This window comes from Camelus ferus, chromosome 14 (genome assembly GCF_009834535.1).
Source record: "Camelus ferus isolate YT-003-E chromosome 14, BCGSAC_Cfer_1.0, whole genome shotgun sequence".
Lineage (NCBI taxonomy): Eukaryota > Metazoa > Chordata > Mammalia > Artiodactyla > Camelidae > Camelus > Camelus ferus.
In genome coordinates, this window is record NC_045709.1 from 35,746,829 (window position 1) to 35,760,519 (window position 13,691).

The following is a 13,691-nucleotide window of genomic DNA, read 5'->3' on the forward strand; positions in this document are numbered from 1 at the left end:
CCCCTTTTGGTTACCGGTGTTCGCACTGCTTCACCTTCGGTCAGAATTCTGAGAGCTAAAGGTGGGGGGGGGGGATTTATTTTTATTTCTCATTTCACAGGATACTAAAAATTCTTCCAAAAGTGACCCTTTTAAATTGTTTCTCTTACTGTAGAAAAGCCAAAATCAAAAGCTTGCTCTTCAATGAAGTTACCAAATGGGATCTAGGTGAATGTGAAAAACCATTTTGTTTGGCTAATTATCAATCTTACCTCAACAACAAAAAAGAGGAAGGGAGGCTAGAAATCCTTTTAAATGCTTCTTTTATTTCATTGGTTGTACATTGGGTGAGTGAACTGAATATTACAACCAAAACATAGAATTGATACAAATTAGATTCCTGTTTACACTGTAAGGTAATGAATGAAGGAATTCTTTAAGTGTTACAGAAAGATTTAGTAGAAATGTTACCAGTGGTATGGCTCAAAGAATATTTCGGTGAAGTGCTGTTATATCCTGAAAACCAAGAGTGAAATGTAGTTCCTGTACAAGTGGCGAGTTCATCTCTTCACTACAGTATTTGTTGAATTGCTATCTTCATGTCTTGGATATTGGTGATTTTGTTTTGGTGATTAAACAAAGCATTTAAGATTTATTCATCATAGTCAGACTTCTGAATATAAACAAACTTTTGGCAAATAATATTTATACAGAAAAATAGTTTTAGATCCTCTCAAATCCCAGAATTATTCTATAAAATTACATTATAAATAAATAAAAAGCAAAATCTGTTGTACATATATTTGTACATCTATGCATTTGCCTTGCCTCCTCCGTATTGTAAATGGCATATTTATGACTCTTTGCATATTATAATCACAATTCTGGAAAATGGATATCATAGTAAAAATACAGTCTTCTCTATCTTCTTGGGGGAACAGGTGATGTTTTTGATGTTCCATTATTAAAGGGCTGAAAATAGTCGTGTGCTAATCAATAATTTTTTAAATCAAAATCATGAAACAAAAGAAAAAAAGAAGACAATGTTACAACAATTAGTCTACAAAAATATTTCAGTGATTCCCATAATTTACCTTTTAGTAATGTCTACTATGTTTTCAATGAGTTTAACTGAATTAACAAAGAAAAAAAAGAAAAAAAGAAAAGAAGTATGAATGTTTTAGGCAAGTTGTAGCATAACTACATTGTTATAGTTGAGAAAATTACAAATATCAATAATACACAAAGATGAAGCTACCAAAGAAATACAAGTTAGATACAATACTTTTCCACAAATTAAAACAAACGCAACAACACAAGCACTATGTCAGATTACACTTAGAATGTGATTTTCTTTTGATAGGGTTATCAAATCTATGATAGAAGATAAATAGTCATTAGACTTTGACCAACATTAATTAAAATGGCAGATTTCTCTTTTCTTCAAACAAAAATGATATGCTTGGTGCACTCAGTTTTCAGAACAGGCGGTGATGCCAAAATTTAAAATATTTTACATTCAATCTCAAAAGTCAAAATACTTCAATCACTAATATGTTCACAAAGAAAATGGATGTTTTAAACAATTACACATAATAGTCATTTATAACAGCTGTTTTGTTTTTTAAACAATAATTTAAAAACTATGAAGGTACTGTATAGCCTATGTGCAACATATAAAATGTGAAATATGAAATATTTGGTACGATAGTGCTTAAAATAAACTTTCAAACAAACTTTCTGAACAAAATTTAACTGTATCGCTATTACCTTGAAGATCAACCAAGTATTTAAAAAAGTAAACAACATTAAAATATGTTTCATCCATATATAGTATATATATGTATGTGTATATATAATATGTATGTACTTGTATTAAAGTTTTTTATACTTTTGAGACATAAAATATGCTTTAAGGTGAAAGAATTAAAAGAACTATTTTTTTTCCATGCTGTAGTCAGTTACAACCCTTTAATCCAACTTTTGAAATGCAAAACAGTAATGGATGTTTTAAAAACGGAAACTATCTACTTTTTGTTGACATAGTAATTTAGATTAAAGTCACAGTCAAATTTTTCAGTGACTAAACTCAAACTTACTTAAATTAGAATATTATACAGATCTCCTCACCTACAGCTTGTTTTGACTAGGTTTTTTAGTTTAGAAGAGTTATTCTGTAACAGGCAACTGGATGGTGAGTTCCCAAGACTAATCCCTTTGATTAGACTGTTGGCATGGGCCTCTCGTTCTGGTCAAGCTGGATGAAGTCTGGCAAAATCTAGGCACTTCTACAAAGTCTCTCTTATAAAACAACTTTAAAAATATACTTGTAAAATAATACCTTCAAGACTTTGTTTGGTGGGGTATGAAGCTCATACCGTGCAAAGTTTCTTTTTCAATCTAGTTAATGTTACTCTAGAATCACAGGATTCTATGCGGCATCTCCAGGCAAACCAAATATCACACTTGGATGTGTCCCCCGTACTTGTGCTTGAACTTCCATTCAACTTTTAACCTGCAGGACAGGTAACGGGTTTTACTTCACTTCTCATCTTTGCTGCAGCATTCGTGTCGTCAAGAAGTGAAACGTTATCTTTGATCCAGTGGGTAAATGAAATGACAGGAATTGAAGTCAGAATCGAACCTGCCCTTGGAATAGTTTTTTTTTTTTTTTTAACTAATGCTAATTGTTTATTGCTACCTTTGAAATATTCTGCGTCAAAATGAGTACATTGGTTGGACTTTCTGCATCGGCTATAGTTATGGAGATAAGACAATATTCCTAGGACAGAAACTATGTTCAGAAACCCTTTAAAAGTAAACTTTATCCTTTATGTCTTTAAACATCACAGCTGGTCTCAGGTAGTTAACTATCTTAGGTTGGAATATACTAAGCATACCGTATTTAACACTCATATATGATATAGCAGCACTAGCGTCTTAGAGTTGTGGTCTGTCCAGAAGAACTAACTTTATTTAGCATGCAGTTTGTGGCAATTCTATTGAGGAGGAAACAGGATAGTATGTACAGTAACAATGTTTAGTTATTCTCAATGCAGATTCTTGGCATTCCATTCCGTTCCTGCTGATTATTTCAGAATTATCTGTTGAAGAAAAAGACAGGTGTGATTTAGACATCCTTCTGTGAGGGAACATAGCTAGTTTACGTTTTATTCTTTGAAAACAGACATTTGCAAATAGGAATTTCCTTCAATTTCTCATAATTTTGATGCAATTAAAGTTTTACCCAATCCCCACCCTTCATGCTGAAATATTTTACACTTAAGTACTTCTGCTGTGTGGCCACTGTAAAGAATGATGCAAGTGCACAGTATTTCCTGTAAAACTGTGACTGCATATATGTGGACATGCAGTGTGTTTAGACCCTAACCTCTGTTTTTAGTTCTGGCTTCGTATCTTTTTATTGCATATTCAATTAGCATTGAATTAATATTTGCTAGTGTGATCAGGAAGTCTAATCAGAGAATTAGTTCATACATGAAAAGTTATTAGTCAAGTTTAAATATAAACATTTAAAAATGTGCAATAAATTATTATTTATTTATTAACTTGCATTTATAATTCAAAGATAATGTTCCCATCAAAAGTCATTTTGTTCCCAAGATATAATATAACAACCAGTTTCAAATTCAGGGCCTGTTTAAACGCCTCACATTAAAGAAAAAAGAAATAACATTCTAAGAAAGCAGTTAAAACAGTCTTGATAATTCCAAAAGCACCAATAAAACTAAACTATCAAATGCAAACCGTGGTCCCTGGAGTTTGATCTAATTTCATTTCCAAACCCGTAATTTTGCGGAGGACAGGGAGTTCACCCTCTGTGACCCATCCACTCAAAGTTAAGCTTAAAAGCCAAGCAGCTGACACGTTCGAACAAAAATATTTGTTCTTTGTGCAATGCTTCGAGCAAACTTTGCACAATTAATAAACAAAAATGTTTATTTATAAAAGAGCCAAGAGTCTTTGTTTAGGAAATAACCAGTAAAAAATTCTTCATGATCAAGGTCAGCTAATATTCTCCCAATAAAAGCCTCATTTCTACAAGTATAATTTTGTATCTCATTACGTTTGAATTTATACATGTGGATATTTTTCACTATAAGTGGGTATTTCTGCAGTTTATATAAAAAAGCTCTAGTATATAGAATTAAATAATTTCTCCCGTGAAATAAATAGGAATATCCTTTATTTTATTGGAACATACCAATGTGTATGGAATTGATAAAAATAGAGGAAGAATTCAGGCATGTTAAATATTTACACTAAATGGAAACTCGGAACTTCAGATAAGATCATTCTTTGTTTTTCAAAGAGTCCTAGGAATTTAAAATTAATTGGGAAAAAAAGGCATTCCTTGTCTCATGTACTGATAGACAAATAAAAATAATAATGAGATACAATGATTTATGTCTAAATATTATTGTAATATCTTGAATAGTCATTTCAAAGAGCCAATATTCAAATTCTTCAGATGCTTATAACTCATTTTTAGATTTAGATATTTGATTATTAAATAGGGATTATTCTATTCGACTTGTTAGCTTCAATCCTGTCTGTAAAGTTTCCAAATAGAAATGGACCCCAGGACATCAAATCTTGTCCTGTTTTTCTTTTTTCTTTCCTTTTACTTTAGCATGAGTGTCTCTAAAATATTTACAGAAAACAAACTTGCAGCTTCTTAAACTGATACAAAATAATATGTAATTTAGAATTTATTCACGTTTTAGCTTATGAACTGAAATGAAAAAGCCATATAGAATGAAATTCCTAGCCACCTGGAAAGAAAAACGATCCTACAGAGAGCCCATAATGGGCAGATCCGCACGGTAGAAATTAGTTACAACAAAGCTTTGGATCTGAAGTTGACAACCACCCAGGTTTAACTGAAATGTAAGTCAGCCTTGACGTCAACTAAAGGCATTCACTGGGCTCACTCAGACCGCTTCTCCCCTCTGGCCCCAGCCTACACACAATGCATCGTATGGACAAAGACATAAATAAAAACGACCCCTGATCCCACTGGACTCTCAGCTGTGCCGCCACCTGGAATCTAGGCTGGAAGACGCTGGTCATACCCTGGTCTGTGTCTTGGGCTATCCTGAGGACTCTGTGTGTGGTGTGAAAAAATAAACTGTGCCCCCAGCAGCAGTGAGCTTCAAGAGGTTTGAGAGATTGGATCTTAGAAAGTAGGAACGCTTTGGGTGTTTCAGTGTTTCCTTTTCTTGGTGATATAGCATTTTTCTCAGAAATACTGCTTGATGATTCAGATCTTTCTGAGAAACACAGCTTGTTGGTACAGTCTGAATTAAGTGTGCTCTGGGGTGAAATATATCTTGGAAATACAGACAGCACAGGATTTCAGATAATGAACAGGGCCTCCTTTAAGTACGGCCCGTTTGATGGCTGCTTCTGGAGTTAGGCAACACGCGACATGACAGGTCTCAGGGCCCATAGGGAGGGTACGACCGTCTCCCGCAGGAAGGAGACCTCTGGAACGAAGAGGAGTGGGGGTGTGTGAAGCGGGAAGGGTGTGCAGAAGCCATTTTGAGGAAAAGAGGGAACTTCTCTCCAGTTTCTGATATGGCTTTTCTTTACTTAGATTTTATTTTTAATTCACACCAAAAAAAAAAAAAACATAATTTAAAACAGATAATTAGGTAACCTTGCGTGTTTCCCTGTTGCCTCTCCTTGGAGATTCTCTCCCACACCAATTCTACATGAACACATGAACTGTGTTCTATATGTGAAGACTTCTTCAGTCTCCACTGTAACCTCAACGGCCAGGAGGATCAAACGCTTCAGAAGGTCTTGCCTATTTCAACAGGGGTACAAAACATACACTCTGAAAAGCACAGGCTTACGTGGGGCCCCGGGACGACAGCTCTGAATCTGACATTGACAAGTCCTAATCCTGAGCCTGGCCATTTAAAAAAGTGGTTCACTAGAGTGACCTCGACAGACTGGCTGTCAGTGGCGTCCCTCCTGTCCCGCATTCATCAAAACTGAGACTGATATCCAAGGTTCCTTCCTCAGCCTCCAGGCACTGCTGCCCGTGCTTTCTTGGAAAGGGCAATGGAACACTCTCCTGGGGTCTGTGGAGAAATAGCTACCACACTGGGTCCCTTGAAAGTCCCCTCCCCAAAGCATCGTTATTGTCTTAGTTTTAATTTTAACAGGTACGCCTCTGATTTTCTAGGAAGTGCTGAGAAATTTTAATTAGAGTCTTAAGAGCTAGGGTGAGTATTGCCAGTCATATTTTACAGACCTGGAAAAGACAGCATGAACAGTTTTAGCTGGCCTGCACGAGGCAAGAGCTTAGGGATGTTAGTTCACACTGCTCCCTGGCACGGGAGTCCCCTCCAGGGTGCAGTGACAGTCTGCAATGGGACCAGGGGAATAAGGGATTCCAGAGAGCAGCTCTGTACCGCTTGTGATGCCAGTGGAGGTCTGTGCTCAGAACCCCCTGGGAGCTTGGGAATTAGGGAAAGGGGTGAGGCCTACAGCAAATAGAGCTTGGAGTGCTGGACGGGAGGCGACATTGACTGTCTGCAGGAACCAGGTCCGTAGAAATTGCTGACAGACTTGTGGGCTGCTAGTCCCCCATCCCCCATCCCAGGTCATCCTTGCCTGGGTGGTCACCCGCCTCCTATCCTAGGTCTCCTCCAGATGGGTGCTGCAAACATGTCTGCTTACAGCAACAGAAGCCCCTACCCAAACACAGTTCCACCGCTCCCACTTCTAGGGAGCCTTGGCAAGCCATATGATAGGACAGAAATCCAACATACTGAACACGTTCTGTTTGTCTCTCTGATTGCCTAGTTCCTCAAATAAGTGTTATTTGACATAACAGAGCCACGATGAAGAAAAGGATTCAATTATTAAAATAAGATTCTAGATTTTAATAAGATCAAAATCTTGAACTGAAAGCATTATTTTCAATTCCTTTTTCCACTAAAAGGAGAACACACAGAAATGAGAACAGCTGATGCCCACAAAAATTGGTGATGCTATTTTTAACACAGATGCACTTGATCTCAAATCATGACTGCATTCATAAATCTTAGGGGACCTCCTAGCTGTAACAAAAGCGTCTGTGATGCAGGAATACCTGCCGGCTGCAACCGTCTCCTTACCAATGAGCACCTCCTCCAGGTGGTTGGACTTAAGAATGTAATGATTCTGCTTAATCCATATCCCTTCATTACTCCCATATGAGCCCAGTACACAATTAGTCTCATTTTTATTTCTTGAAGGCAAAGTATGAGTGGCCCCAAAGAACATCAAATGGATTATTTCCCCATCAAATGTGTTATGAGCAGCCATTTCATAATCCCTGCATCCCCGTGAAGTGGCTGCCACTGACTCAGTTAAGTTGATTACAAAGAGGACTGGGTTAGGTACTGCCTGAATACTAGGCTTCCTGGGGGACAGGCAGGAAATGTGCATAGGTGGGCGGGTCAGTTGGGGAGGGTGGCAGATGGAAGGGCTGTGCCTAGGAGGAGTGGAGCAGCAGCTACTCAGCTCCAGCCAACTGTCACCTGCAGAAACCTGGGCTCTGTGTTGCCTGACTTCTCCATTTGCTAAAAGAAGCTGGAAATTCAGCCACTGATTCATATCATGGAAAACAATTCGGTATGGGTCAAAGATATCTTTGGGCTGAATTCAGCTGTGAGCTGCCAGGTTGTGTTCTCCTCGAGCCTTCCTTTCTCCTGCCACATTTGTTTTCTTGGAGGAGAATCCGAAGGCTGGATTGCTAGCTTCCTGAGCCAGGCAGCAGCCAAGGTCATAGGCATCATCCCGGGAGGCAGCAGTGGGGGTGGTGGGCAGGATCAAGGGAGTAGGTCCAATGGGGAGTTAATCCTGTAACTTTCCAACATATGGCTTCCACCTAAAGGAACAGGGTACTTGGCTGATCGGTGCCCTCTACCCAAGAAGAAACTACTGTCCCTCCTGTGACTGATTCATCAGATATGAAATACACATATTGCCTTGTCTTCTCCAACATGATAACGGATGCAGACTGAGCCCTCCCTGTGCCGTTCCCTTCGGTGCACACTTGAAAAAGAGCTGAACAGAGTGAGAAGCGCACTCAGCTGATAGCAAAATAGTCTGTGCAGAGGCTGAAACACGAAACCTGAAGGCATGAGCACCATGAACTCAGTAGCTAAACTAGCCGTCCTGCGAGAGGGTGCAAAGAAGACAAATCAATGTGTCTTTTCCTCAGTGCGTCAGAGGTATCAACTATTAATACTTGCTGAGTTTTCTACCTGGGGGTTGACCTCTAGGAAATGTACATACAAAATAATTTTGGAAACTGTCAGCTTCTAGATGACTTCTGGACATGTTCACACTTCTCATGTAAATGTGTTCATTGCAGACATTCAGAGGTGTCAGATGAGTTACCTTTTAAAATGCTAGCTCTCTATTAAATTCAGTAAGAACTAAAACTCTTTGGCTTAGTTGATAGAAAAAAAATTTTTCAGTGAAAAAACCAACTGTTTCAATGGATCCAAACTATGAGAAACAATCAGAAAAGAGGAATAATAGATGCTTTAGTTAAATCCTCCTGTGAATAACCATCCAATACTATCTTTGTCATGTTGAGTTTGGAGAGGGAGATAAAATATTACTTATCAAATATCAGTATGGCCTCGCAGGAATCTGAAGGACTTTCAGTGGAGCTGGATACCACTAACGTTAGAGCTCAAGTAGACATTTCCCAGCAGGGCTGCTACCATAACTGGGTCCCCAGGACAACTGAGTCTCACAGTTTGCACATTTTTTGGCTGCCCAATAATTCTGTCCCTCATCCTAGCATGGATTACAGTGGATTGCCATACTATGAATTACCAAAGTCAAAAACAAATGCTTTTAGTCTCTTGGTGAACATCTGTTATCAGAGTAATTCTCATGATATGTGTTAATTAAAGAACACTTTCAAGAACTTTGGCCTATTTCGTGACTATTTGTGAATTTTAATTGTGTAAAAAGTCCAAAGATAATTAGTGGTATAGGAAAAGACCCTCTGAAAAACAGTCCCATTCATTACTGGAGGGGAATACTGTTCTGGGGGAAGGCAAGTATCTCCTGCCATATTTGATTTGTTTTCCAAATGGATTTTTATTTACACAGAAAAGGCATATACTGGAGTTGTGGGAGAAAATTCTCAAGTGTGACCATCAGTTTCACTCTTGAGAAGAGCAACCTGAAGCTGATTGGAATGCCTGCAGTACTCAGCAGACCTTAAAGCAGAGTTTGGTCAGGACTATGGTTTTACCCTCTGTCATTAATAGAAAGTTTCCCTTCACAGCTCTAATTCCTGTATTTTCAATGACATATCATTTTGTTGATGACTCATGACTGTCTAATATTTTTCACTCTATATCTGAACAAAAAGGGTTTTCAGATATACTTCCTAATATGTGAAATGTTTTCATTTAAAATATTAATATTTGAACTTTTGCATGAAAGGCAGTAACACTGGCCTCACTAATGATTACTGACTAGGGTCCACATTGATAATTTGTATTATCTAGACAAGATACATACATGGAGATTCTTGATTTGAGTAAGATTCCACTCCTTGAGTCCATGTCACATGGAACAATCTGGACTTGTGAGTATTACGGGATGCTTTGACCATGATCCACTTCTCCATCCCAGAGCCAGCTGCGATCAACCTCAGTTCCCTTGAGGGAGTCCTGAGACTCACTTCTGCTGCTTTCACAGTGAGATGGGAATCTAGTCCTCAGGTCATCTAAAGATCTATACACCATCCGAGGGTGACATTTTCTCCAAAATGATACACATGAGGAAGAAGGCAAAGGCATTAGAGAGGAGACCTTTATCCCTCGTTTCCCCCGATACTACAGACGTGTTTGAAAGAAAATCACACTCAGGAGTGCAGTCTTCTAGTTCAGGAAGAGAGAAGCCATGAAGCCACGGCTCTGCGGGTGCCAGAGAAGGTCACAAGAAAACAAAATGCTAGGTCAAAAGGGCCCCACGACAGCCAGGAAAAGAGAACTGGGCAAATCAAGCCCAGCATCCAAGGAAAATGAGAAAGAAGGTGGTGGCCACCCAGGACCAGCTTCCAGCTTTTATCTTCCTATTCATCACTTGGCATTCTTGACTCCACACAGACATCATTCCTACTCCACACATCTTCCCCAAGAAACATCCCAATCACGGAGGTAACCTAGCGGATGGTTCCTCTATGGCCGGCTGGCGGAGGAGGTGAAGGACTTCCTATCACACAGCTGCCTGGGGGTTTGGGTTAAGCATATGCTTTTGGCATCTATTGAATCCTAAAGACATGGACACATCCATGAACATGGTATTCAGCCTCTTCCATGCTGTTAGCACAGTACTATCCTTGAGCAATGTCAAGAGTTAAACAACCTATTGTCCGCCAGCCTGGAGACCTAACTATCAAGTCCATCACTGTCTCTATTGGAAAATTACTTGAGTTCCAACCCAAGTGGCAAAGGGAATTTTGAACAAAGAAATATTTTAAAAATTAGGGACTGTATGCAAATTAAGGAAAGCTAAATTCCTCTACTGTATCAAGAAATGATATATAATAATTGGGCCACACTATTTTAAAATATTCTAAAATATTATAGAAAAGGTAATACATTTTTTCCTAAGACTATTATATTTAGAGTATGTACAGTGAGAGGTGGCTCAAGCGAGGCCACCTGGGATTAGACAGGCTGCCCACATCTGAGGCTGCTTCACTGAAGACGACCTCGGGGCATGAAGGTAAAGTCTAAGAAAACTTTTTTTATACCTTTAAAAAGCAGTTTATGCAGCAACTGAAAAGAAATTTCAAAAGCGTTCCTTGAAACCTGTTCTTTTCAATGTGGGGTTCTGCTCCCAGTAACGCATTGAAGAATCAGGACAAGAAAAATCACAGAAGCAAGATCCTGTTGGATTCAACATTAAGTCCCTGATCCTGCTCAATGCCCTGCTTTTGTATCCACTACATTGTGTTAGACTTAGAATCCTGGGCACATTTTGGCCACAGTATTCATTGTAACAGTGGAGCAGAATGTATAATTCAGCCTGCTAAGAACTGGCTTTTAAGACACTAAAGCAGAAAAGTAACCAAACGTTGGGATTCAGTAAAAAGCATGGTAAGATGAATGTCCTGTGCAGGGCATGAAGTATGTCTTTGTGTATTGCGATCAGCTTGCACATTTCTTGAATTGGTAGGATGACACTGCCATCGAACGCAATTTCCAGCAAAATTTGTTTTGCTTTATTTTCTTCTTTTTTAGTTCTTTGTCTGTGTGTTTGTGTATGTGTGTCAGAGAGAGAGAGAGAAAGAGAGAGATGAACAAAACCACTTGATTTGTGGGAAGGAAAAAATCAAAGAAAGTCCTGGAGTGGAATTTCACGGGGCTTATTTGTGCCACCAAGCAGCTCTGTGGCCCTGCTGGGCCTTAGTTTCTCACTCTGCTTGTACCGCACTGGCCTCTCTGCAGTGTGGGGGGTAGTTAACCAGGCTGCCATCCGTCCTCCTTAATAACTCCTCATAAAGACGGCAAAATGGTAACACAAAAATGTGTAAAGAAAGCAAGCACCTGCCTGCCCTTAACTCTTTATTACTAACGGTCCTCCCTCAAAGCTCTATAGTCAGGCCCTTTCTATCAGCATCTCTGCTTTTTGAGATGGTCCTTATCACAGGGCCGTTACTTTAGTTGTAATTATTTACCTGTCGGTTTACTGCCTGTCCCCCGACAGTGTAAGACCCACGAGAACAGGGGTTGTCTTGTTCATAGCCATGCTCCCAGAATTCTGAATTTCACATGTGCTCTTATAGACATTTGTTGAGAAAAAAGTATGAAGATCCATCACACGGAATTAACAGTGGGCTTGTATTAAGGCCTCGGAATAGACCCAGAGCCTAACCGACACGGTTCACTGAGGAAGAACTTGCCTTTGCCCTCAGTTACCTATGTCATGAAAACGGAATTCTTAAAGGAACACACAGCAACAAGAAGTCCTTTTTAATGTGAAAAGAATCACTTTATACTGTGGATTTAATAAAACAAAAACCTAAGTACAATGAGGCATCTCTCTTTCTAACCCTAATCCCTTCTTCTTTGGAGAAATATCTGTTCAGATCTTTTGCCCAATTTAAAATACTATGGTAAAAGATAAAAAGCAGAGTATAAAATTAGCCATTTTAACCACTTCTAAGTGTATAGATCAGCGGCATAAAGCATGCGCACGGTGTTGTGCAGCCATCACCACCATCCATCTCCAGAGTTTTTCACCATCCCAAACTGAAACTCTGTATCCATTAAACAGTGACTCCATATTTCTCTTTCCTGCCAATTCTTCATGCCTTCTTCCTTCTTCCCCCGCCCTTCTATTTATTCTCCCAATTTTGTTTCAGAATGGAATCCTTGGCTCTTTCTTGTCTGTGTACCTGAATCATCATTAAAATTCCTTGGCTCACTCTCGAATTTAGCTCAATGGTTTTACCTACAATGAAATTAACCTCTAGTCACTCCTTTCACAGTCGCCTCTTCCAGGCTGCCTGTAAGATTCATCCTCAAGGAGTGATGTTCATTTAACCTGAGATTTATGTGAAGGTGAGGTTCTGTGGAAACAGTGGAGAAAAACAATCTCTCTCTTTTTGGCCAGAAGTTTCCTGCCAGTGCACCACCCTGGGCAGGGGAAATGGTGCCCTCGTCCATCTGCTTTCTAGCTCTTGTTTACTGGACTGAAATTTGAATTTCTTTTTTGGTCTCATCAACTAACAATATTTTCAGACCATTTCTGATATTGAACTTGGATTTTCAAAAGCTTTGTTTCTACTGGGACTTTTTTCTTAAATGGCTAGAACTTTTTAAACCAATAGTTAAACTCAGTGGTTGGAAGTTTTTAAGGGAACCACATAAAGAGGTTCAACCCTGGTCCTACATCGACCATAAGCTCCAATCTAATCTGAGTTTGGTGGAGAGACAAGAGAACAGGATTTGGAGACCAGCGAAACTGAGTTCTGAAACTGTCCAGCCACCTCCAACCTGCTTGAATCTTAAGCACATCATTCTTTAAACTTTGCTCTGCTCTAGAAAATGGATAAGGCACTTCACAGAGGTCTGTTGAGTATTAAATTAAATAATGTCTGTAAAGTGTCAGATATGGAATAGTGGTTTTTGATAAACATTGGTTCCCTTCCTTTAAGTTTTTTTTTCCCCCAAGGGGGAAGTAATTAGATTTATTTATTTGCTTTTAGAGGAGGTACTAGGGATTGAACCCAGGACCTCGTGCATGCTAAGCATGCCTTGAGCTGTACCTCCTCACTTTGGTTCCCCTCCCTTAGTCTCTTTAAGATTCATAATCTTAAATAAAATTTGGTTTCAGCTTCTATTGAAATAGGAATACAAATAATAATAACATTGTGCATTTAAATATGATATGCTCTGTATGACACTGCATATGTTGATAATAAACTTGATTTTGATGAGAGTAAGATTTTCTAAAATGTCAAATCCATTTCCCTTTTTGCATATGTATAGCCTGACCTGTTGCTGACAGCTAAATAAATATAGGCTGAATTTCTCTATTATTCATGAGTCTTGGCTGCCATTCACAGTAATCATTTTTCAAACTAAAATCTTTTATTATAAAAGAACCAACAGCCAGTAGCATACAATGACTAGTGTCGTCTGTGGTAG

At 38.9% G+C, this 13,691-nt stretch overlaps 1 protein-coding gene across 4 annotated transcripts in view; it reads right to left on the reverse strand.

Annotated features, from left to right (window-relative positions):
* Positions 1–285: 285 nt before the first annotated feature.
* The window catches only part of MBNL2 (muscleblind like splicing regulator 2), a 149,268-nt gene continuing 135,862 nt past the window's right edge, over positions 286–13,691 (reverse strand). For all 4 annotated transcript variants that reach the window (XM_032496752.1, XM_032496756.1, XM_032496754.1 and 1 more), the window contains one exon: positions 286–3,083. In XM_032496752.1, coding sequence (XP_032352643.1) covers positions 3,069–3,083 — 15 coding nt within the window. In that variant the 3' untranslated portion in view covers positions 286–3,068. The remainder of the gene's footprint in view (positions 3,084–13,691) is intronic.